The 24,267-nt window shown below is 38.6% G+C and overlaps 1 protein-coding gene across 1 annotated transcript; it reads right to left on the bottom strand.

Annotated features, from left to right (window-relative positions):
• Nucleotides 1-245: 245 nt before the first annotated feature.
• nudt14 (nudix (nucleoside diphosphate linked moiety X)-type motif 14) lies at nt 246-22,178 on the bottom strand. Its single transcript, XM_086061655.1, has 5 exons — nt 22,020-22,178; nt 13,600-13,643; nt 8,702-8,766; nt 7,602-7,905; nt 246-5,503 (listed from the first exon to the last, which is right to left on the bottom strand). Exons 1-5 carry the CDS (start codon nt 22,098-22,100, stop codon nt 5,254-5,256), a joined length of 744 nt encoding a protein of 247 aa, XP_085917781.1. The 5' UTR covers nt 22,101-22,178; the 3' UTR covers nt 246-5,253.
• Between the last annotated feature and the right edge of the window lie 2,089 nt (nt 22,179-24,267).

Below are 24,267 nucleotides of genomic sequence, written 5' to 3'. Positions count from 1 at the left end.
AAGCCAATTAACGGCGCCGATATTTGGTATGTTGACGAATATCGTTGCCAATAATCAGCCCGGATAATAATCGATCTATCCCCTGTAGGGAATACTGCTAAAAACTAAACCACTAAATTGATCTCCTATCGGAAATCAGATTTAGAAAAAAAACGACTATCGGCACTGATATTCTGATAATCGGTCTATGTCGGTAATACTGCTTTCGGTGACCTCTTCAGAAATAATAAATAGATGACAATTGCTCCAAATTATTTTTGGGGCATCCAACCCATTTTATTTAAACTTAATGCAGTTTAATCCATCACAGTTAGTGCACATGCAAAGTATCATATTGAAATATACACCATTTTGATGGTACCAAGAATCTCATGTTTTAAAAGTATAATACATTAACATTTAAGTAATTAATTGAACAGATTTGGAACATTACAGAAAAACAACATCCACAAAGATCAAACACTCTTAATAAAGTGTAAATCACGTACGTATGCCTGTTTTTGAGAAAATACTTATTTAAAAAAAAAGAAAAAAAAGAACTCAATCTGGAACACCAGGAAAGAAACACAAAAACATTTTTTTTTTTTATGTCGACCTTGTGATTAAAAAAAATATTTTGCATTTCTGGTAATAACATAAGCTTGCACTATGAAACGTTTTATAGCGGATTAAAACCAGCTACGAGTCTTGCTAAAAATAAATCAATACATTTAGCTGTGCTATCTCGTGAAAACGTGAGACCGATTAATTATCAGTTGCTGAACATAGCACCTTATTAAAAAAACAAAAACAAAAACACAAAATAAATCAGTCAAAGTTAAAGAAGCAACTACAGCATAGTCTTGGGGGACATTAAACACGGAAACGATTTATTCTCCAATGCGATAAGTTTGGGAAATTTTCTGACGCGATGCCGAGTTGGATATGTCAGCGCCTCGTAGACAGCAAACAGGCACAAAATAGTCGTGTCGCGTGCCTGAGTGACGGAGGTAGAAGGTGCGACCACGAATGACACGAGCGTCTACCTCAGTTATCGTTTCGCGTTAAGAGAGGGAGTGTATGGCTTTCAGAGGGAAAAGTCACAAAATGGCTTGCAAAAAAGTTCACAATGAAATGTTTCTGCATATGAAAAATATGCGAGATATTAACTTTATGTTCAGGTCACACGTAGGATCATACAGCTTTCTTGGGGGGGGGGGGGGAGATAAGGGGGAAAACAGACGTCTTTGAAAAGGCAGAACAAAACTACATCTTACAGGCACATCGAAAACGGATTGATCTTTAATTCAATTCAGATCACATTTGATAGCCAATCGGAAGCAATTTGACTGAATATGTCAACCCGATCCTACTTTTCCATTCGTTCTACTGATTTATCGATTAAAATTAATAACCCGACACCAGTACATGTGGTTAGCCAATCTTCGCCGGTGCGACTCACCGATACCGCTATTTTCACAAATTGAGATTGCGACAACATTTGCGAATGATACCTCAACGTGCCAAATTGATTTCATTATATTACACTTGATAGTTAGCAGAGGTGGGGCAAATCCAAGTCCAGAAAGTAAAAACCCTGCCACAGTTTTGACTTCAGCCCCAGGTGTTAGCTAGTTAGCTAGCTAGCTCCCATGGTGCTCGATTACCTGCTAGGGCGCTACTAGCTAGGTAGCATCAGGGGTCAAAGCCAAAATGCGGCAAGGTTTTTACTTTCAGGTGCTAGCTAGCTAACTCCCTAGCTAGCTCCCACGGTGCTCGTTTACCTGCTAGAGAGCTAGGTAACTAGCATCAGGGGTTAAAGCTAAACTGTGGCAGGGTTTTTACTTTCAGGTGCTAGCTAGTTAGCTACCTAGCTAGCTCCCATGATGCTCGTTTACCTGCAAAGTAGCATCAGGGGGTAAAGCCAAACTGTGGCAGGGTTTTTACTTTCAGGTGCTAGCTAGCTAGCTCCCATGGTGCTCGTTTAACTGCTAGGGAGCTAGCTAGCATCAGAGGCTAAAGCCAAACTGTGGACGGCTTTTTACTTTCAGGTGCTAGCTAGCTAGCTTCTAAGCTAGCTCCCATGGTGCTCGTTTACCTGCTAGGGAACTAGCTAGGTGGCTAGCTAGCATCAGGGACTAAAGCCAAACTGTGGCAGGGTTTTTAGGGTTTTATTGGCAGGCTCCCATGTTGTTCGTTTACCTGCGAGGGCGATAGCTAGCTAGTATCAGGGGCTAAAGCCAAACTGTAGCAGGGCTTTTACTTTCTGGACCTGGATTTGCCACTTTTGATTTGACAGTTGACATCCTCTGATCAACGACGTCATTGAGACACCGCAAACACGGATGCCTATTTGTTCTGTGCGTTGTCCTAACAAAAAAATATATACATACGTGGACAAAAATGTTGATACCCCTCTGTTAATGAAAAAAATTAGTTTACAATAAAAATAATAATAATATTGTTACATACGTTTTGTTTCAAGTGAACGGGTACCAACAATTTTACCTATGTGTTTAAGTGGTGCCAGCAGGCACTAGGAAGACCCAAGGACAACATGAGTAGCCCACGCGTCTGTTTGAAAAATAGCTCACCGAAGAAGAATGTTAACATTTATTTATGAATTTAACATAATATATGTTTCTTCTGTACTAATTATTAAATACATTTTGTTTAAAAAAAAATGCAGTTTTTATTTACCCAAATATTTAAAAAAAGGATCATTTTAAAGCTGTAATTTGAATACCTTGATAAAGATCAGAATATAGTATCGGTCCGTGCCTATTTAGCAGCAGCGAAGATTGGGTCACCACATCGTAAAAGAACAAGCTCAAGAGACACCAAAAGCTCCTTCAGGAAGCGCGGCTTTATAAAATAATAATAATAATAATTGTTCATCATCGATAAAACCAACCAAAACAAGTGCCAAAGAAAAACATTATTTGAGCGCTATTATGCTAATGAATCCATCAAAACAAACCACAGCTACCGGGATACCAAGTGCATGCGCCCCCTAGAGGGCTGTGAGAAGCATAACGATGACATCAGAGCAATCTGATTGGACGGCACGCTCTCTTCCGAATACCTTTCGGGATTTGACACGGCTGCACTCACCACGCATGGAACTTACCGGCAAGTTTGAATTTAGAGTTGCACGTCTTCAGTGTACTGAAAGATTTAAGATCTGGTTTTTTTTTGGGGGGGGGGGCACAAAAAGAATGTGATTGCTTGAGTCTTCTCAGTAGCCATCAAACTAAATCTGAATGTTCAACCCTGCGTCAAGGTATGGCTATCGGAAATATTGGTGCACGGGTACACCTGAAACAACACTATTGCTTATTCTTCTCTGATTTTTTTTGATTATTTGAATACAGGAAATGACCTCATCGCTTTAAATTCTGATTGTCTTCAGTTGTTTTGCGCTAAAAAGAGATCCGTCACAGTTGTGTCCTAAAAACAATTCTCACTTTTACACTGTATAGCATTTCCAAAGTTAACTCCGACATGTTTGCACAGTTTTCCCAACGTACAGTCACTCAGATCAATCAGCAGTCAACAATTTATGATCTGATTATAAAAATGAATTCATGAGGTTTTCTTGTAGTGACAAATCCTCCCCAAATGTGGTACCAGCCCTTTTTCACAGATAGTGACAAAATTGAAACTTTGCTGCAAGTACATTGGAAATGTGACGTTAAATGCTGGTCATCATCACACAAATTCTCCCTGAAAAGGAATAAGCATTTTCATATTTGGACCTGAGCTTTTAGCAAACCGCTGCTTTGATTCTTGAAGAATAATATTGTTTATGTGTGAACGTGCCAAATTGAATTCATTATATTTCACTTGATAGTTTGTAGAGGTGGCAAATCCAAGTCCAGAAAGTAAAAACCCTGCCACAGTTTGACTTTAGCCCCAGGTGCTAGCTAGCTAGCTCGCTCCCACGGTGCTCGTTTACCTGCTAGGTCGCTGGCTAGCTAGGTCGCATCAGGAGTTAAAGCCAAACGGTGGCAGGGTTTTTACTTTCAGCTGCTAGCTAGTTAGCTACCTAGCTAGCTCCCATGGTGCTCGTTTACCTGCTAGGGTGCTAGCTAGCTAGCTAGCATCAGGGGTTAAAGCCAAACTGTGGCAAGGATTTTATTTTCAGGTGCTAGATAGCTACCTCTCTAGCTAGCTCCCATTGTGCTTGTTTACCTGCAAAGTAGCATCAGGGGTTAAAGCCAAACTGTGGCATGGTTTTTACTTTCAGCTGCTAGATAGCTAGCTCCCATGGTGCTCGGGATCTAGCTAGCTAGCTAGCTTCAGGGGCTAAAGCCAAACCGTGGCAGGGTTTTTACTTTCCGGACCTGGATTTGCCACCTCTGGTTTGACAGTTGACATACTCTGTTTAAAAAAAAAAGAAAGAAAAAGATTGTGTTCGTTGTTTAAAAAAATAAAAACACACACACAAAAAACACTGTTTTTATTTACCCAAATGTTTTTTTTAAAGTCTTTTGAGAATTGTACTTTTAATACTGTTATATTTTTGCTTAGGGTTAACATATTGGCCCATGCCTCGTTGCTTGGTTGTATAATTTCACACTCGATAGGTGGCTTGTATACAAACACGTATTTTTTTCTTTTTTTTTAACTAACGGTGCTGAGCAACAATATGCTAAAACCAAAAACTGATTAAAGGTTTTTTTGTTTCAGCCATTTTGTCAGCAAATGTCTTCTGGGTTGATTGTTTGGTTGGGCATGCTTTTTGTTGTCAGGAAATAAGAAATGATTTGAGGCTTTGCTAACAACATGGCGCAACAGTGACCACGATGAGCTGTTTTTGCATTACTGGATCACAGGATAAAGGAATGTTTTTGACTCCATCTTGAGTAATAATTGGTTCCAAGGGACACACGTCTTGCTTTCTAATGAAGATTCAAATCAAGCAGGTGCACGAGGTTGCTCAGCAGAAACTCTTGACAGCATAAAAAGGAGATCAGCAAATGCATTTATGAATGAATTATGGCTCTCTGGGGCAGACATATAAAATCAGTGATATGCGGCCATTTTGGATCAACGGTGCCATACATCGAAAAAACAAACCAAAACTGGTCGATAAGTCCAAGAGAGCCTGCTGAGGCAGTTTGCTTTGAGGAAAAGTATGGACATCACATAAAAGTTCAAGAAGGCAAAATGTCAAAATACACATTGCCAGATGTCAAAAAAGAAAAAGAAAAAAGTGATGGCATGAGGAGGTGAGAAGCTGTGCTGGGCCAGTGTTTGACATGAGAGTGGTTACACATTGGTGGAGATCTTGTACTTGGGAGACATATTGTTATGGAACCATATGAAGCTAAATATCACGCCCATGGTTTTGGGAATGCGCTCGTTGTAGGCAAAGGTCATGGCTTCGTGCAACGGTACTTTGACCACCTCAATGAGCTCGCCCTCCCGCGGCTCACCTCCACCTGCACTCACGCAATTGTCGTCAGATACCTCGGCATAAAACATGGTCTGCTTGGAGCCCGTCACTCCCACGCCGGACCTGGGGACAAAAACGGGGCACAATGAACGTGTGCTGCAACCAAAATGGCGCCCTGCACTCACTCACAATCTAAATTAGTATGACATTTATCAACAATAATACATTTGCATACATCTGTTTTTACTTTGGAAAACAATGACCGAATCAGTGACTTAGTCCACCAATCATTAATAAATAATAAAGATTTTTTTTTTTAATGATAATAAGTATAATAGTCATAATAAAAATAAAAATAAATTAGTAAACAGTAATCAGGGAAAAAATGCTTTTGTAATACACTTTAATGCAAAATTAAAATTAATCCGATAAGTCGACTAATCGATTGAATAATCGATCGATTAATCAATTCTAAAAATATTCTAATCTAAATTTGTATTTTATGCATTTATTCACTAGTGCAATATAAAGTGAAACTTCCCATTTGAACGAGAGCTGTCAAAATTAATCGATTCATCGACAAGTAATCGATTATCAAATTAATTAACAACTCTTTTAATAATGGAGTAATCGTTTGGAGTCATATTTTAATTTAAAATTGCCCAAATCCTCTGATTTCCGCATATCAACAATAATTGTTTATTGATTTCTGTAGTCTTTCACAAATTATTTTCTGTGTTTAATTAAAAAAAAAGAAGACATTTGCAAATATCTCTTTTTACTTTTGACAACATCAATCCTCCTCTTTTTTAATCACTATATACGAATATGAAGTATGAAATAATCACCAATCACTGGTTAATAAACAAAATAATCAAAATCAAAATAAGGTAATTAAGGGGGGGGGGAAATGCTTTTGTTATACACTTTAATGCGAAATTAAAATGAATCTGATGCTAAAAATATTCAATAGTGACAGCACTAATTTGAACACAGTATCTACATGAATAATTGGCCTTAATGCAGGTACCAACCTGCAAAAAATCAACAAAAACCGAGCATTGTTAAAAGTACAGACTAGACATCAATGTAAATATCTGATGCATCAGATACCATGTAACAGTTGCTACCCCAAATAACATCCTGCCCAGTGTGAGATATGTCATGTGACTCTTTCACTATTTATAAAGCGCAACAAAGCCCATTTTTACCCAGCACCCTAAATCATCCCAGTGCATCACAGCATACTGTGACCTGAGCATTCAGCTTTACCGCACAGTGCACTTCCGTCGACAGCACCCTCATCAGGGTCATGAGGGTGAAGCTGATACCCATCTATTAAATATCGACCATAGACTACACCAACAAAGCTGGAGGAGGCGCCGGAGTCAAATCAAAAGAACAGTTATGAGAGCCGTCCGTCACGGCTGCGCAGGTGCGGCTGCCTGATGTGGGATTGTTTTTGCTTTTTTTTTTTTTTTTTTTTTGCTGCTGTGGCCTGACTGCAGCTTTCGAATAATGTTTAAAGATGGATGGCTCACCTTACGCTAGTCCAGAAAGTAAAAACCCTGCTGCCACAGTTTGGCTTTAGCCCCAGGTGCTAGCCAGCTAGGGTTAGAGTTGGAAGCTAGCTAGGCAGCTAGCTAGATAGCTCCCATGGTCCTTGTTTACCTGGTCATGGGCTAGAGCCAAACTGTGGCAGTTTTTTTTTTACTTTCAAGTGCTAGCTAGCTAGCTAATTATCATGAGGGGCTAAAGCCAAACTGTAGCATGGTTTTTGCTTTCAGGTGCTAGCTAGCTAACTCTCTAGCTAGCTCCCATTGTGCTCGTGTACCTGCTAGGGAGCTAGCTAGCTAGCATCAGGGGTTAAAGCCAAACTGTGGCATGGTTTTTGCTTTCAGGTGCTAGCTAGCTAACTCTCTAGCTAGCTCCCATTGTGTTCGTGTACCTGCTAGGGAGCTAGCTAGCTAGCATCAGGGGTCAAAGCCAAACTGTGGCATGGTTTTTACTTTCAGGTGCTAGCTAGCAAGCTAGCTCTCTAGCAAGCTCCCATGGTGCTCGTTTACCTGCTAGGGTGCTAGCTAGCTAGGTAGCATCAGGGGTTAAAGCCAAACTGTGGCAGGGTTTTTACTTTCTGGATCTGGATTTGCCACCTCTGCAGAAGAATATTTTGCCTTTATCCATCATAAATGGTGAACGAACGCTCATACTGCTCACTCACCTGTAAGAAGTAATTCGCTTGAGTTTGGAAACTGGCACATCGTAGCCACACTCCTCCAGCACTTCCTGTCTGGCGATCTCTTCCAAGGAGAGGTTGGGTTTGTCCACCAGCCCGGCGCACAGCTCGTATGTGATGCCGGTGGCCGCTGGAGGCCACGCGGATGCGCTCCCCGCCTCCGTGTCCGCCTGGCCTTCCTGACTCTCGGAGCCTGAGGCGACTGCTTCGGTGGCCCCCTCCTCGGTTTTTTCAGTGGCCTGACATGGCTGCTGCGTCTTGGTCCTTTCCCACTCACACATGTATACAGCTGGAGGATCGGAATTAATATTAGTTTGCATGTTTATTTCTCACTTAACTCATTCAAACCCCAAAACATATAAATACGTTTTTTAATATTTGGTCTTCCGCTCCCCAAAAACGTATTAATACGTTTTTTATGCTAGAGCATACAGAAGGCTTTGATACAGCTGACATGAAGAGGTCGCTTAAAGCAATGGTAGTTATTCCAAAAAAAATGGCCAGCAGGTGGGAGCAGAGTATAAGAGACCAGCCATTTTGTAACAAGCTCTTTTCCCCAGTATTTTCACCAGGAATGTGAATATGGATGAAACTTAGCTATATTCTAATGCTAATTGCTGCAAACAGATAGAAATATACATTTTTTTCTTCCTGATGAAAGAAGAGACTCTAATCTTTCTTATGGTAGGTTCCATGTTTTTATAGCAATAGAACACAATATTCTGTGGGCCTTGCAAAATCCAGTAAAACCGCCAGGAGCGAAGGGGGTTGCTTCAGTGAAAATGGCTGCCAGTGAATGAGTTAATCATCAAGATAAGTAGTAATAGAGATAGACCAATATGTTTTTTTTTTTTAGGGCTTCAAGCTTCGGCAATAATTGAGAACTTATAAATGATAGCACATTCATTGTGTCTTAGGTTAGCTCCGTCGGCATATATAAGTAGTTTTGCATTTTCCTTCTCAACCATACTGAGGCAAATGTGTGCGACATCCTGATTTGGTAGTGAAATGTAGAAATGAGAAATAAGCCACACCCCCCCCCAGGGTACATTACAAAAAGCTGGTGGGCAGATAATAAAACATACCTGGACGGAACTGCTTGACGAGAACAAAACAGTGGGAGGTGGTGTTGAATATCAGCACGGACACACTGAGGAGAAATGGGCAAATACAAAGCTTTTAGACAAATACATGTAACAAATAAAAAATAAAGTATATATATATATATATGTGCAGACTTGGATGTGGAGAGGTGTTGCAAATACATTACAGGGGAGCCTGCAAGCCTTTGTTGGGAAAGCGGATGTGTCCGAGGCGGGAGGAAACGATTCCCGGCCCTTCCCATGATGAACGGACCTTACGCAACTTGCTTAGAAGCAACTCCATTTGGGGAGCTTTTTCAATAGCTTCCATCAATTCAGGATGAAGATAATTCACTTTTCTAATATATGTTCAGTAACACTGCTTGCAATGAAAGCCTAATGTCAACATCCTCTCAATATCTGCATTGATGACACTTACTTAACGACGACCTAAACTGCCCACAATTCACACGAGATAACTAATGCATGTTACACAATAAATGGATCCATCGCCCAAAAAAACATGCTGTTTATGATTGTTTGTTAACCAATACAACATTTGAAGAACTAATAAATGCAATAGACGAGTAGTTACAAGATATTTACATTTCTGAATACATTCACCATCAAAAGTTTTACATCTTAATTTTTTCAGTAAAAAAAAAAAAAGGAATTTATTCTACAATAAGATAAGAGACCCAAAACATAATCCCAAACTACCTTATGAAAAAAACAGCAAGATGGCACATTTTTACAAATTTTAATCGCCTGATGCCTCTAATTATTAATATTTTATTTTATTTATTTAAATATATACATATTTTATTTTTAAGATTTTTTTTTATCGCATGACGTCACAAATTGTATCTGTTCTAATACAATAAAAAAAAAACTCTTGTTAACAAAAGTGAGGAATAAATGTTAAACTAATAGAAATAGTCCAAATGAATTTTCGACGTCTATAGCCGTCAATGGCAGTGAATGAGTTAATATTGAGGCACTTACTTGCTAATGCACGCACACATTGAGTTCCTCCACTATTGACTCGATTCACAAGCATATTACATCCCCCTTCATCTGACAATTAGCATGGATTTTAAACAAAGAATGGCCAAAACATGCCGTATGAAAATTAAACCACTAAAAAAAAAACAGAACTGCACAAATGGAAATCAAGCTGGCAATGGCGTCGGTAGATTTATGTTACGGGTTCAAACCTACCTAAAATGTTCTTAAGCCCTCCCTAAATTATTTAAAAAAATAATAATAATAATAAAAAAAATATATATATATATATATATATAGTTTTTTTTAATAAAAAAAAAAAATCAAAAATCTTAAATATATAGTATTTGGAAAGCGAAGTTTTAAATTAATCTATTACCGGCCGTAAGGTTTATAAAAAATTTAAATAAAAAGACGATACAGATATCACCATCTTCACCATCACATCTGGCCTCACAAACATTCAAGCAATTAAAACGATCGCAAACGCTCACAGAGCTGGTGTAAAGGTACAATTATGCAGCAACAGATTGAGGCAAAAAAAAAAAAAAAAAAAAAAAGTGGGACATGCAGGCCCGAGGCATGGAAGCAGTCCCTTGAGACGGCTCCGGGTCTTTTCGAAGTGTTCCACGCCATTTACAACTCTTCTGTGCTGCTTTCCACTGACAAAATGCTCTAATGGTTATACCACGGCGCTTGGGACTTCCCATGCATCGTTAAACGCGCTACTTTCTCAAGAGGGCTTTAAACTCCACAGTAGGACATCATGGTGTTAAGTAGCAAAGCAGCTCCTGTATGTGATTTCTTCCCATGCAAAATGAGAGAAACGTTGAGAGTTGATATCATGACTGGCGCAATGTTATTGTTATTGAGATTCTCTGAACGAACTTCTTACGTATTATAGCATTTTATTTTCACTTTTTTTTTTGCCATGCAATAACTCCCACATAATACATCCGATTTACACCGTAAAATATCGCGATATATTGCCGAATCGATTTTTTCTAACACCCCTATAATAGTTCCACTTTTCCATATAAATGAATGAAGGGTACTGCGTGCCTAGGTGGCGCTATTGCGTGATTTATTTGATGCATGTTCCTATTGGATATCCTTCGTTCCACTTTTCCATCTAAAGGAATGGAGGGCACTTTCAAACAACACTTTTCCATACAAATTTCAACTTGTTTCCAAAATTCACACCTCCCGGCTTCAAGTGTTCTTTTTTATTCACAATTAATACTTTGCAATTTCCACATAATTTATCTTTCCATTTACTTAGCATAAGCATTCGGCTTAGCGTTCGGCTTTCAGCATTCCCACGCAATTTCAAGTTGCGGTTTCGCACGACAGATTTTTTTTGGGGGGGGTTTTCACATCTGGTTTCTTGGAAAGCGCCAGTCTGCCACCGCTAACACAAAGGTGTCAAAATAACAACACAATGGCAGTCTAGCCACCAAGTGCGCTCATGTTTTTGTGGCACTGGTGCATGTTTATCATAGCGTCCCTCAGAACATTCTGTGGTCATTGCAGTCACGGTAATTAAGGTGGCTGTTTTTCCTTTTCCCTAAAATGGTCTCAAAGCACAAGCTTTACTCCAGTCAACAAATGCTGCTATTTTGCGACAGTTTTCATGACAAAAGTATTATTTCCGTCATTTAGCGTCACACAAGTGAAGAGAGCTTAAAGTGAAATATTTGGTTGATTTGACCCGGTTCGTCGTCCTTGAGCAGCCAGCCGCTTCCTCGCTCTTCTCACGTTCGTGTTTGCTGCTAAAAGTAATCGGTCACACGTGGTCGAAAATGTGATCGTATCGGTCCTGAGTGAGCACTTTGGGATTGGGGGAAGTGTCACTGTCCTAGCAAAAGATCATGAAGTCGATTTAAAGAAATTTGCAAAAGTGCAAGGTCCTATTATTATTATTATTTTTTAGATCAACATGCATTTCCATTCTGGATATTATCTTAGGTACGACGATTATGAAGAAAATATTATTCATGATTAATTTGGTAATAATTGAAATAAAATCACGATTAGGACAATCATATGTTTTTTGGTACAAAACAAGAAAATGCTTAAACATGTAAAAATTATTAAGACAAACAAATTTATTTCAAACAAATATGCAAGTTCCTTTTAGACCAAACAAGATTGATTAAATTAGTCATTTTAAAATTAAAAAAAAGGTAAAAATAAATACATTGAAACAACTCAAAATTTGTATTAATAATCTTGTATTTTTTGTTTACAATTATGCCGATTTTGTAATTGTGGAGTCTAATGATGTGATGTGATTGGTGTTTATTTTGTACTTCGTATTCATAGAGTAATTAAAAAAAAACGTCACCAGTTTGGTCATTGTTTTCCAAACAGTAATCGGGGAAAAATGCCAGATTAAAATAAATCAGATTAGTCGATTAATCGACTGAATAATCGATAGATTAACTCATTTACTGCCATTGACGGTTATTATTTTTTATTGTAATTAATCGCATGACTTCACTAGTTAACTCACGATTAATCACATATTTTATATCTGTTCTAAATGTACAATAAATAAATAAAAATCTAGGTTTTCATACTCTTGTTAGATAGTGATAGCCCTACAAGAAATTGATCAATTATACCATTGATAAACTAATTATTCACTACCTACAACTGTCTTGCCCATTATTTTCTTAGACGTCTAAAGCGTAGACATAACGACAGAGGGGAAACTGCAAAGCCCACTTAAACAGAAATGCAAAACAAATTTTGGTCCATTCATTACATGTCAAAACGCGGAATAATATTTTGGCAGCCTTGAGACGAGTTGGCTATTTCTTCTTTTAGATACAGGTTTGAGATTGCCTTTGTCTCAGTGGGACTATTTTTCATTTGGACCTCTGTTTGGGGTCAATAGTAGAGGAAAGGAGGCTTAAATGACCTGAGACGCAGCCGTCAGTATTAGTGTACCCCTGGCAAAACTGAGTAGTAAGCGGGGTTTTGACACAAAAGTGTGACATTTCGCTTACAGGGCACCCTGTGAAGTTTAGACATTTATAACCATTGACAAGACTCACATTGCCACACAAACACACACAAAAATCATTTGGCACAGGTAGCTTTTAAAAGTAACATTTTATCTACCTTTCTCTATGAAGAGTAAAAAATAAAAATAAAAATAAAAAGGGAAAAAAAACTTATGATTACTTTAACTCATTCACTGCCATTGACGGCTATAGACGTCAAAAATTCATTTGAACTATTTCTATTAGTTTAACATTTTTTTCCCACTTTTTTGTTAACAAGAGTATGAAAACATTAAAAATATTTTTTTGGGGGGTATTAGAACAGATATAAAATTTGTGATTAATCGTGAGTTTATTTTCTTTAAAAAAAACTATTAAAAAATATATATAAAATAAATGTTTTTTAAAGAAAATATTAAAAGTTAGGGGCATCAGGCGATTAAAATTTGCAATCGTAATTAATTGCATGACTTCACGAGTTAACTCACGATTCATCACAAATTTTACATCTGTTCTAAATGTACAAAAATTAATTCTAGGTTTTCATACTCCTGTTAACAAAAATGGAAAAAAATGTTAAACTCATAAAAATAGTTCAAATGAATTGTTAACGTCTATAGCTGTCAATGGCAGTGAATGAGTTAAATTATGTTCCAGTTTAGTTCCATGGTCGGCCTTTACATACAGATTATTTTTCAATCAAATAAAGACCTTGACCTAAATGTTTTTGTTTATCTTCGTTATCACGTTGTTGAACGGCGTGGAATTGATTGAAGCATAATCAAAAGCTTTGAAAACCTACTCAAACCTTCAATTTTTAACCTTATTTGAAACGTACGTTTCAATAGAGTTCAAAATTGAGATTTAGGCTAGAAAGTTGTTTACCTGTCATGGGTTCGCATGAAGTCCCAGGACTTTTTTGTGCCATTCTGTGAAGAAATCAGATGGAAACAGAAAGCGTGAGTACATGCAATAAATAAATAAATATCGAAAATGTTTAAACGCTCTGGTTAGGGGAGTTTACGTGCAGCTATAATGATCCCTTTGATGCAGGAGTCCTTGAAGTCAGGATGTCAAATCCACTTTGATTTATTCAATCGGGATACTGCTAAAGCAATCAGATTATTATTATTTTTTTAAACCGATGCTCAATTGTAAATTGTGACATGCATCTTGAACCCTGGCTACTTGCCTCTTGGATCAAATATCCTTGAAAGTGAATAGGATTCTCATTTTGATATGGGACAATAAAGGAACAAACAACAGTTGGAATTCAAGAGAATGGTGAAAGGCTCAGATATTCTAAGAACATTTTAAAATGATTGGTAGGGGCCGACCGATTAATCAGCCGCCGATTATTGGCCTTCGAACATCGGCCAAAACTTGGGCCAAATGTTCCCCTTAAAACCTTATCGCAGAAAAGCCAAGTTTCCGACGCTGTGAAAGTACCCTGAATGCACCATTTTGCTTGCGTAGCATTAGCAACTAGCAAGTGTGAAGCGTATGTTATTCCGGTTATTCTGTTGTCCCCAAAGTGTCCTTTAAGCTGTTTAATGCCACCGCAGTTGGAGTTAACTGTAAAACTAAACACGCGGCGATAAGAATTACATCCACTGTATATTAAAATACAACACATGCTTCGTTTTTAAAACATCGCTAGCCTAGTGCTAATGTTAAAAACGAAGGGAGGATCCCATTCAAATGCTAACCGGAAGTTAGCATCGACTTCGGGAGTGTCTTTCCTTCAAATAATGAATATTCACACACAAATGCTGTGGGAACACATACCCACAAGTGAGATAACACTACGCAAAGGCACAAATTCTTCCCAATGTGTGAAAAATGAGTTATTTTAAGAGAGTTCAATCGCGACTTTCTTCTGTACTCGCTTTAAGTGTGTACATCATGGATGCACGGCACCACACTGCCTCCAAGAGGCCAAAACGCACAGGAACAGTCAGTATTTGTTCTTCCTGTTTTTTTCAGCTGCTATTTTTTTTAGTTCATTCTATTCTTATTTCACTTTCTTATTGTTTGATTTTGTCATTGTCCTTTCAAGTTATATTTAAAGTTGATATTTCTTTTTTTTATATTTATTTTTATTTTATAAAAAATAAAGACATTAAATAAGTAATAATAAATAAATTAAATAAAAAATAATAAATAAATAAATAAAAATAAAGTTGATCATTCAAGGATTCAAAGACTTTGGTTTCTCAAAATTCAAGGATGCAAACATCCAAGTATTTTTGTTGTTGTCTTAACACGTTTCCACATGACATTAAAATATATATATAAAAGAAAAGGTTAATGCTTTACAGCAGTTGTAAACAAGTAAGAATGCTTTTATTATTGACACATAAATCTATACAATAACCCTGTGTGCTTCATGACATTTGTTGATAAGGTCATAATATGGACTTGTCATTCAAAGCAGAGAATCTTAATTGCAAAAGTTTGTGATTAAGTGACACTTTATGCATTATATATATTTTTAAATAATCGGCAGATTAAATGCTAATAAAAAAATCTGTATCTGCATCAGCCTCAAAAAACACATACCGGTCGGGCCCTAATGATTGGTTCAAATTTGTCTCGGTATCCAGTGACCCGTACATTGACCTTAAGCATCTTGTGTCGGCGATTATTCAAATTTATAAAGGAGGAGACATAGGACAAATAACAAATGTCAGAAGGTCACCATCAACTGATAGGGGACGCATTGTGCGGAACGTAGCGCAAAATAAGTCAGTGACTTGAAAGCATTGTCTGCAAAAAGAAAAGATGGGCGTTTACAAGCTGGATTAAGTTTCAGGGAGGGAATCCTGATGACTAAATGTTCAAACACGTCCCATTGTCACTCAGCTTGGATGGCAGAGGTTGGAAATAGCTGTTTATGTGCCCTGCGGTCATGTTGTCACATCAACAGGATGTGCAGCATTACACAGCATCGCATGTGCAATTAAAGAGCGGCACAAAAGAGATCAAGTGTTCGGTGTGTGGGAAGTGTCCAACACGGCCTCGCGTGTTTCTCATCACCTCGAAGTGCAAAGGAATTTGTTTAGCATCCCGATTAAGCCAGTGCATTTTTTTTAAAGCGATCAAAGTTACTTTCTTTGTATGCTGGGTTGGGTTCCGGGAAAATGGAATTCCCTTCATTTCACTTACAGGATGCCATCAAAACATCGGATTTGATGCTCGCGTCCGTCCGTCTATGCTCGCGGCTGCCTCTCAGACGGCGAGGAGGCCGACACGAGACATAATGGTGTCTTATTTTAGCACATTGGATTATAACCGCGGTCAGGGCAACCCGGCCGAGCCCAAACGAGCAAGGAGGAATTGGCGGGGGCAGTTTTGCAGCCTAAGCAGTAGTCGCAAAAAGACGAGAGTGTCTTGGAAGCCTGTAAACGTGCGTTTGCGTGAACTGCACAAGTCATCAAAGTCAGGAAATCAAATCCGTTGACTGGCTACGTTTATCCGTGTCGAACGCGACGCAAATATGGCTGAAGTTTGAGAAAACGGATTTGATCGACGACGGTGCCAAAGTGAGCCAAAAGGCAAATCAGGACAATCAGCCACAATCTGCTCATGTACTAACAATTGTCTTACATGCTATAATTCCCCCGTTGAGGCCGAGCTCGCCGCGCCCCACTTGCTCGCAAAACAAGCCAAGATTTTGTGAAGCCTGTTGAGTCCTGCACGTTTTGCCACCCACACAGAAACACCTACATTTCTGAACCTGCCAGCCACAAAGTCTTTCTTTGTCTTCAGTCATCCGCAGTCAAATGGAAAGCTCAGAACTTATTTTAGAAAGTGAAAATAAGAAGAATGTGTTCTTTCATCATGCACGTAGGGTGATCAGACGTCCCGAATTCAACCGAGAAAGTCCCGACTTTTGAGCCTTATGTCCCGGAATCTTGCTTTTTTTTTTTTTTGGTCCAGTCAGCAAGCCAATCGTTTGGGCCACGTATGTCAATCCCACAGTTTTCATAGCGATTCGTACGAGTAATCTAACTACATCCGATCGCTTGTTTTCATGATACCAGAACTTGAACGACTTCCTGGCCTCACAGTCAGATGAGCTTTTCTGCCGCCATTTTGCCAGTGTCACAATGCTGGACTGGTACCAGCGAGGTGGCCGCCGGCCTAGCCAGTTTCCTAAAACTGCCGAAAACACAGCAAAAATGGTTGGATAATGGATAATAATTTACCATAACACCAGATTGACTAGCGACTAGGCAAAGTGCAATTTCTGTAGAAATTGCGTGGCAATGCTGAAAAGCTGAATGCTAAGATTTGAATGCATGTGCTTAAATCATTTCAGTGAAATTGGAATCCATTTCCTGATATGATCGTCAGTTGGTTACTTCGCAAGTAAAGTCGGAGGTGGGATCGAACCTGCGACCTCCTGGTTACTGGGCAATAGGGGTGGGAATCTTTGAATGTCTCACGATTGGATTCCGATTTTTGGGCCTGCGATTCGATTCAGAATCGATTTTCGATTCAGAACGATTTTTGCTTCAATCTATAGATGTGCATGGAATTGTAATGATCTACTCCAGTCGGACTCGCTAATGCTAATTAGCGCGCTACTCGTGGCACTTTTATCACTCAAAAGAACGGCTCCACGCTGGGAATTGTTTTTTGTTGTTTTTTATTGAAATAACTCGATCCTGACTTTTTCCTTCTACTCTCTAATGTGGCTACAACTTAACAGCGTATTAGACCACGTGGAACCACACTGCCCCTAAGTGGCCACATTGGGTACAACATGAACAGCGCTCCCAATAAAGGCACACACAAACAAAGGGAAGACAGTGTAAAATAATTAAAATACAATTGATTTTGGGACATTTAAAATTGATTCTGAGTCGTACTAAATGAGAATCGATTTTTTGGCACACCCCTACTGGACAATGCACTTTACTAACTGCTAATGATGATGTATGTATGATTGTATGTATGGAAGTGGGCGTGGAAAGTGGTACTTTGACAAAGTTCAATGTCAGACCCATTGAAAGTGAATGGGGAAAAGTTGAGATTTAATTTTAAATTGTGCGAAAACTTTTAAGTCATGTGGAATCCGACGATATATTCCGAGGAGGGCGTGAATTTTTGAAGCAAGCAAATTTGTCGTAAACAGTTGCTAGTAAGAACGTATTATCTATTTGCTTTTCAGCCTTTTTTTTTTTTTTTTTTTTCGAAAATTTGGTCACTAACTAGCTTTAAGTTTCACCAAACGGTAACAGATCTTATATTTTCACTGGCACTTGAAAGCCACCAACCAGTTTAATGCGACCCAATCATACCATAAGATCGATTTGCAGCCATTCTCTTTCTTAGTATCCTGTCACTACTCCCAGATGGTGGTTTTGGCCTCATTACTAGGCCCTCTTGCTGAGAGGAAAGTCTGTGGGGGGGGGGGGGGGGGGGACAGGTGCAAATGGCCCAGGAGAGCTGCAGAATCATGTTCGATGTGGATTACGACACAGTGATTAGCCGACGTAGTGTGTCGCGGGGGGAGACGGACGGGTAAGCCAGAGGAGGCTTGGCGGGACCTTGAAACGAATGTGGTCCCTCTGGCTTTGGCCATCAAACATGACAGGCTCCCCCGTTTGAATAGCCATTGTCGAGAGGGGCGTAGCGTCTTGATCTTTTAGGTGCTTAACGTGCGATGACCGGCGAGCGCATACACCTACTGTGCTCATTCCCACTCAACACCACAAAAGCTGGCAGCTGCTGCAGAAAGTGAAACAAAAAAAAAATAAAAAATCATCAACTCGTCCTCCAGTTCAATGGCGCTCTTTGATTCCTAACATATGCTGTCCCGTTTTTTTTCTTCCGGGATTTAACTTCAGTTGAGATCTCTACGGCCGGCCTCTCATACACATTACAGCTGCTCCGCTAATGATCAGCGATAGATAAAGGAACAAAAGAACCACACGTTGCGACAGCCCGTGATGAGTATTCGCAGTATTGACAGAAGCGTCAGAAGATGATACACATGAATTAATTTTATTTATTTTTTATTTTTAAAAACACACTCAATTCTGTCTACGGTACCTTTGTGACTTCTATTCTAAAGTCTTGTAAAAAAAAAAAAAAAAAAACAGAAGTGGAAAGGGAACAAACTGTCACAATCCATCAAATCTTAAGGTGAGCAAACAATTTGTCTCTTTTATTTATCTATTCAAGATTTATTATACAGAAGTTATTTTTTTATAGACTTTATCAAGATTCCCTTTCCGCTTCCTTAAAAACGCAAATCCCTACACATCACACACCTACGCGTGAGATGCTGTGTTGCAGTTGACGTGCATATTTTGCTATTATGAAGTGCAGTGCTTCAGACTGCCCCTAATGGTCGCATTTGTCATTACAACATGTAGCGGTGTAAAAAAAAAAGAAAAAAAAAGGAAAAAAAAATTTTGAACAGGAAAACCTTTTTATTTTATTTTAAAGATGCGAGTGCATTGAATTGAACCGAATTAGGGCTCTCAAAAAAATATATATATATATTTTAAATTAAACCAAATGGCCCATGGATCGGTACCGGGCCTGTGGTTGGGCACCACTGCTTTACGCCACTTTGTCATTACATTTTGTTATAGGGGTGTGAATTGCTTAGTACCTGGCGATTCCATTCATATCACGATTCATAGGTCACGATTCGATTCGATTGTGAATCTATAAATTGATTATTGCAATTTTTTTTAAACTCAAATTTAGAAAATACTAATCAGTAAACTTGTACATGTACTCTGTAAGATTTGTATGAAAATGTATTTATTTATATGAAAATTCAGGTTGCAGTCTGTTTCCTGTTTGAACAGCACTGAAATAAAATATTATGGCTTAATGTTCCATTAATATAACATTCTTCTATGCTTAATGTGTAAGTAAGACGTTTTGTTGAATATTCACATAAAAAATTGATGTTTAAAAATCGATTTGGCCGCATATTGAATCGATTCAAGAATTGCGCGCTGTAATATCGCGATATATTGCCGAATTGATTTTTCCTAACACCCCTAATTTGTTAAATTCCACTGTAGGGCTGCAACAAATAATCGATAATAGGCTATCGATAAAAAAAAAAGTGTTGGCAAGACTGACTCCGGCCTTTACTTATTTTTGTATTGAATGCCCCACGAATTGTTTCTAAGAATACCTAAATTAGGGCTGTGCAATTAATCGAAATTCAATTACAATTTCAATTATTACACTCCACAATTACAAAATTGTCATAATCGTAAACTAAAATAAAATATTTATTAGTACTAATTTTGAGTTGCACTTTTTAAAACTAATTTAATAAAAATCTTGTTTGGTCCAAAAAAACTTGCATAATTATAGTGTTTCAATGAAACATTCTAAACATTTTCTTGTCTTGCTCCAAAAAACAAATGATCTTCCTTTTTTTTTTTTTTTCATCCTAATCGTGATTTCAATTATTACCAAATTAATCGTGGACGACTATTTTCTTCATAAATCGAGCAGCCCTATTACAAATAATATCATATTTAACGATACCCCAGTAGATGGACTTGTCTTGTGCTGATCAATAACAATTCAAGTGAAACAACGCGTTTGGAGATCATAATGCGTGCATTCAGTGAAGGACTAAGAGGCTGCAAGCTACCGAGGATGAATAATTCAAATCATTATCATGAATAAATGAAGGTAATTAGCTTGCATGAAGTAGCAACTTGTGATTCAACACTCACATGAAGCAACAATGGTGAGTGTGTCCTTTTCCCAGAGTCAACAGGGACAGTCACGTCCTTTAATAGCTATCAAACCAAACACCGATAAACAATAATGACGACTTGAGCAACTTATTAAGCTCCGACTAGAAGCGCCTTTCCCGAGTGTGAGCGTTTCAATGATCGCAAGGTTGCAGATGTGCCGTGCAGCATGAAAGGTTTTCAGGGAAGACATGTGCCTGAAAAGCCTTTGTGGGGGACTCCCTGAACAGCCCATCCTGATCTGGCTAAGAGCTGACGAGGATAAAAGAGAGGGAAGAACAGAGAGGTAGTCACCATCATCATCTCTTTTGTTGCCCATCTGCCGTTTTAGCTGTTCCACCGTTCTCTTGATAAGCTTACCCCCCCCCCCCCACCCTTCCCGTGTCACAGGTGTGAACCCCCAAATGGTGAAAAGAAACTTGCCTATAGCCATAAGCGCCATGGTAACGGAGCTTGAGGGCACAGCTACAAAAGAGCTGTTTCAAGTGATATGTCAACAGATCAAGAACATAAAGTGCTAAAATGCAGTCGATATGGTAAGTGAAGTTTTTAACATTTTGCTACAGGATTTAAAAAAAAATTCCAAACATAATAAAACATGCCAAATTTAACCTATCGACTATATTAACTTGAAAAAAAAAAGTTGCAGGGGGAATATGCAAAAGTGACATAAAAAAGGGTTGCATTTTACTTTGCAACGTTTTCCCTGATTCAGTTTTAAATTAATTTCAGTCTCTCTTCTTTTACTTTTTTTTTTTTTAAATCAAAATAAGATAAGCTAGATAAGCAAGGTTGTGAGCATTTACATACAAATTCATTCTGTACAATCTACATAGAAACACCACTCAAAACTTATTAGACAGTGTCGTGAAGTGTCACGTGTCGGGGTAACTACTAAATAATCCATCCAATTTATATGAATTGTTACTTTGTACACACAAAAAAAAAGGGAAGATTGGCGTGCAGGAAGAAATAAACAAAACAAAAATTGAGGGAGCATTCAACACGAATTACTTCAGTCTAAATGAAATGGATCGACATGTGAAAGACTATTTGACATTTTTGACAGCCCTACTCATCTTAAAAGTAAATCAAATGTGATGTTGCACAGGATAGCTTTCCAATCAAACAGCTTTCTGTGATGCTCTTGACATCAACAAGTCTCATCTTGGTTGTTACGCATAGAATTATGACACCAGGAATGTCAAATTGTGTTAAATACGCCCACTTACGATCATTTTAAAGCACATGCTCGACCAGCAATTGTAACATCTGCAGCAGGCTAACGTTAGCATGCTAGCCCGGAGGTGTACATTAGCTGCCAGGTTTCACAACAACAAAAAGCATGATCGAACTCTAGTCCACTTGCAAGGTAAAGGACAAAAGAGGCGGATGTTTTAGTGCACGCAGTACGTGATTATAATTGTTTGCTGTCAGCGATTGTGTTTAAGGTCAGCGTAGTTGTGCTAGTGTGCTAGCTTCCCAAAGTGACGAGAGGGGGGGGGGCTAACCCGCAGCATCCAGCCGCATCTTGACAACCGCGGACAGAAAGCTTACCTGGTTGTAGTGCACCCGGAACGGCTTCAGGTAGTCGGACTCTGTGCAAGGAACCACTTCAATGTTGTTGATCTCGTCCATAGTTTGGTGCGCGGCGATGCTGGTCTGTCACCGCTGACACAGCGACAGTGAAGGAATCCTACGGAAGCCTGGAGAGGGCAACACACCCACACACAACTGTCATCCAGGGACAACAGAACAGAGGTCCATTCAGCTCGCAATGTAATAATAATATATTAGATGTAACGTGTAAAGTAGTTGATCTTTTTATGATAAAAAAGCGATTTAATAGTGACTTTATGCTTAGGTTTATCAGTTATTCCATTACTGCACTCATTTATGGTGGAAAAATCAATTCCCCAACTCTCTCCACAACTCTAAAATGCAACATTTGTCTATAATATAGTTAAAAGTACATAATGTATCCTTATTAACATAAAAAAAAATAGATTAAACACGCCCTTATGATTATTATTGCCTTTGTGGAAAATGAGTTTACAACCAATCAGATCTCACCTGTTTTCTGAAGCCGAGCCGTGATTGGTCATTACCTGAGCAACTGTGATGTCATTTTTCAGCAAGTGACAAAATGGCCGCAACACATTTTACACAAATGCAATATTCATTGGAATTCAACTCATTAAGTAAAGTAAAACAAAAAAATTACAAAAGACAGTAAAATGATATATTTTTTATTTTTATTATATTTATTTTTATTATTATTTTACTGGTTATAATTATGTTATGACTAAGCAATATTAAATGACTTAAATTACTTGCATTTTTATTATTATTATTATTATCATTATTACTATTATGCTGTGTAGACACCCCAAACTCATAATACGTACAGTAAATTGAAAAAAATATCTATATATCTGATATGTGTTTGTGTATCAATCAATCAATTAATCAATCAATCAATCAGTCACTAAACATTTTATTGACACAAAGAGGCCCTTTTCTGACCCCGACCCAGCATCTGCGGGTGGGTTAGGATGATGTCACCCCATCATATTAATAAAAGCCGTATAATGGAAAGCTATCTGTAGACACCCAATCTCAATTGAACGAACTTCCTTCGTCAAATGAGCCTCCCGCTACACAAGGGCAGGACGTAACACATTTGTGAGCTGATTTACATCAAAATAAATATAGGCCAAGGCGAAACAATGAGTGAACCCGCAAGAGGAACACGGCGTCTCTCCTCTGGGCAAGTCCAATTTATACTGCCTGATCCGGCCAAGCTGCTGGGCACGATAAGAAGGGAGGGCCTGTTGAGTGAAGGTATTGTGCTAAAGTCACGCCGCAGTGGCACACTCAAAAAAGTGACGTAAATGAACCATATAGCGGTGATGTGATTGAATGCCAGAAAGGGAAAAGTCGAAAGAAAGCACAAATACAGAAGAAGGAAACGTTGACAAATGGACTTGACTCCAAATGCATAAAATCTCCATCAATGCACTCCGCAGTCTAGTCATGCAAAGTGACACGGCTGCTTGGTTTTTAGATTTTCAACATAACTGACCAAAATAAAATTAAGCAGACAAGCCAGTATTCTATTGGAAGTAGCCGAGTGCCTTTCACAGATAGCAATCCCGTATAATCCCAAAACGCAGACGAACTTTTATAATAAAAGGTGACCTTTCCTGTCATGGCGTCTATCCTCTTCTGGGCCTCACTGGAACATCTTCCAAAAAAAGAAAGGATTCCAAAAATCTTATCAGCTACTCCCGAGGCACCCGTAGTGTGTTAATCCCATCCTTCCACGAACATGTGGGTGCCAGGCCCTAGAAGTCATGAACAATTACTGCTTGCAGGCACCTGACAGAGGCCAGGCTGCATCGGGCTTAAGACAATGAAAAACTTGGAGCCTTGTCAAGTCACCAAACCCCCTCTTCAGGTCTGTCTCCTCTGCCAATGTCTGTTTTAAAAGTCTTTTGACATATGATTTAGCTTTGGTCATTATATTTACGATTGAAAACATGACGCAATTATTTTGCTAATTCAGTCTGTTTTCTGTAATTAAACCATTAAAAAAAAAAACGATATATTCTTTGCTGCCCCACTAGATTAAACACAGTGTCCTGATTTTTGTGGAATATGAATTAAGCAGCAAAATCCACCCATTTTTATCCATCTCAGGGAGCGGCCATTTTGCCACGTGCTGGCGACTGAAAATGACATCGCAGTTGCTCAGGCTTAGGTAATGCCCAATCATGGCGCAGCTTGCAAATGTCACATGAAA

Source organism: Leptonotus elevatus, chromosome 18, assembly GCF_054856555.1.
Source record: "Leptonotus elevatus isolate MCC_2025b chromosome 18, RoL_Lele_1.0, whole genome shotgun sequence".
Taxonomy (NCBI): Eukaryota; Metazoa; Chordata; class Actinopteri; order Syngnathiformes; family Syngnathidae; genus Leptonotus; species Leptonotus elevatus.
Note: the sequence above shows the minus strand (reverse complement) of the source record. Positions and strands in the feature narration are given on the sequence as shown.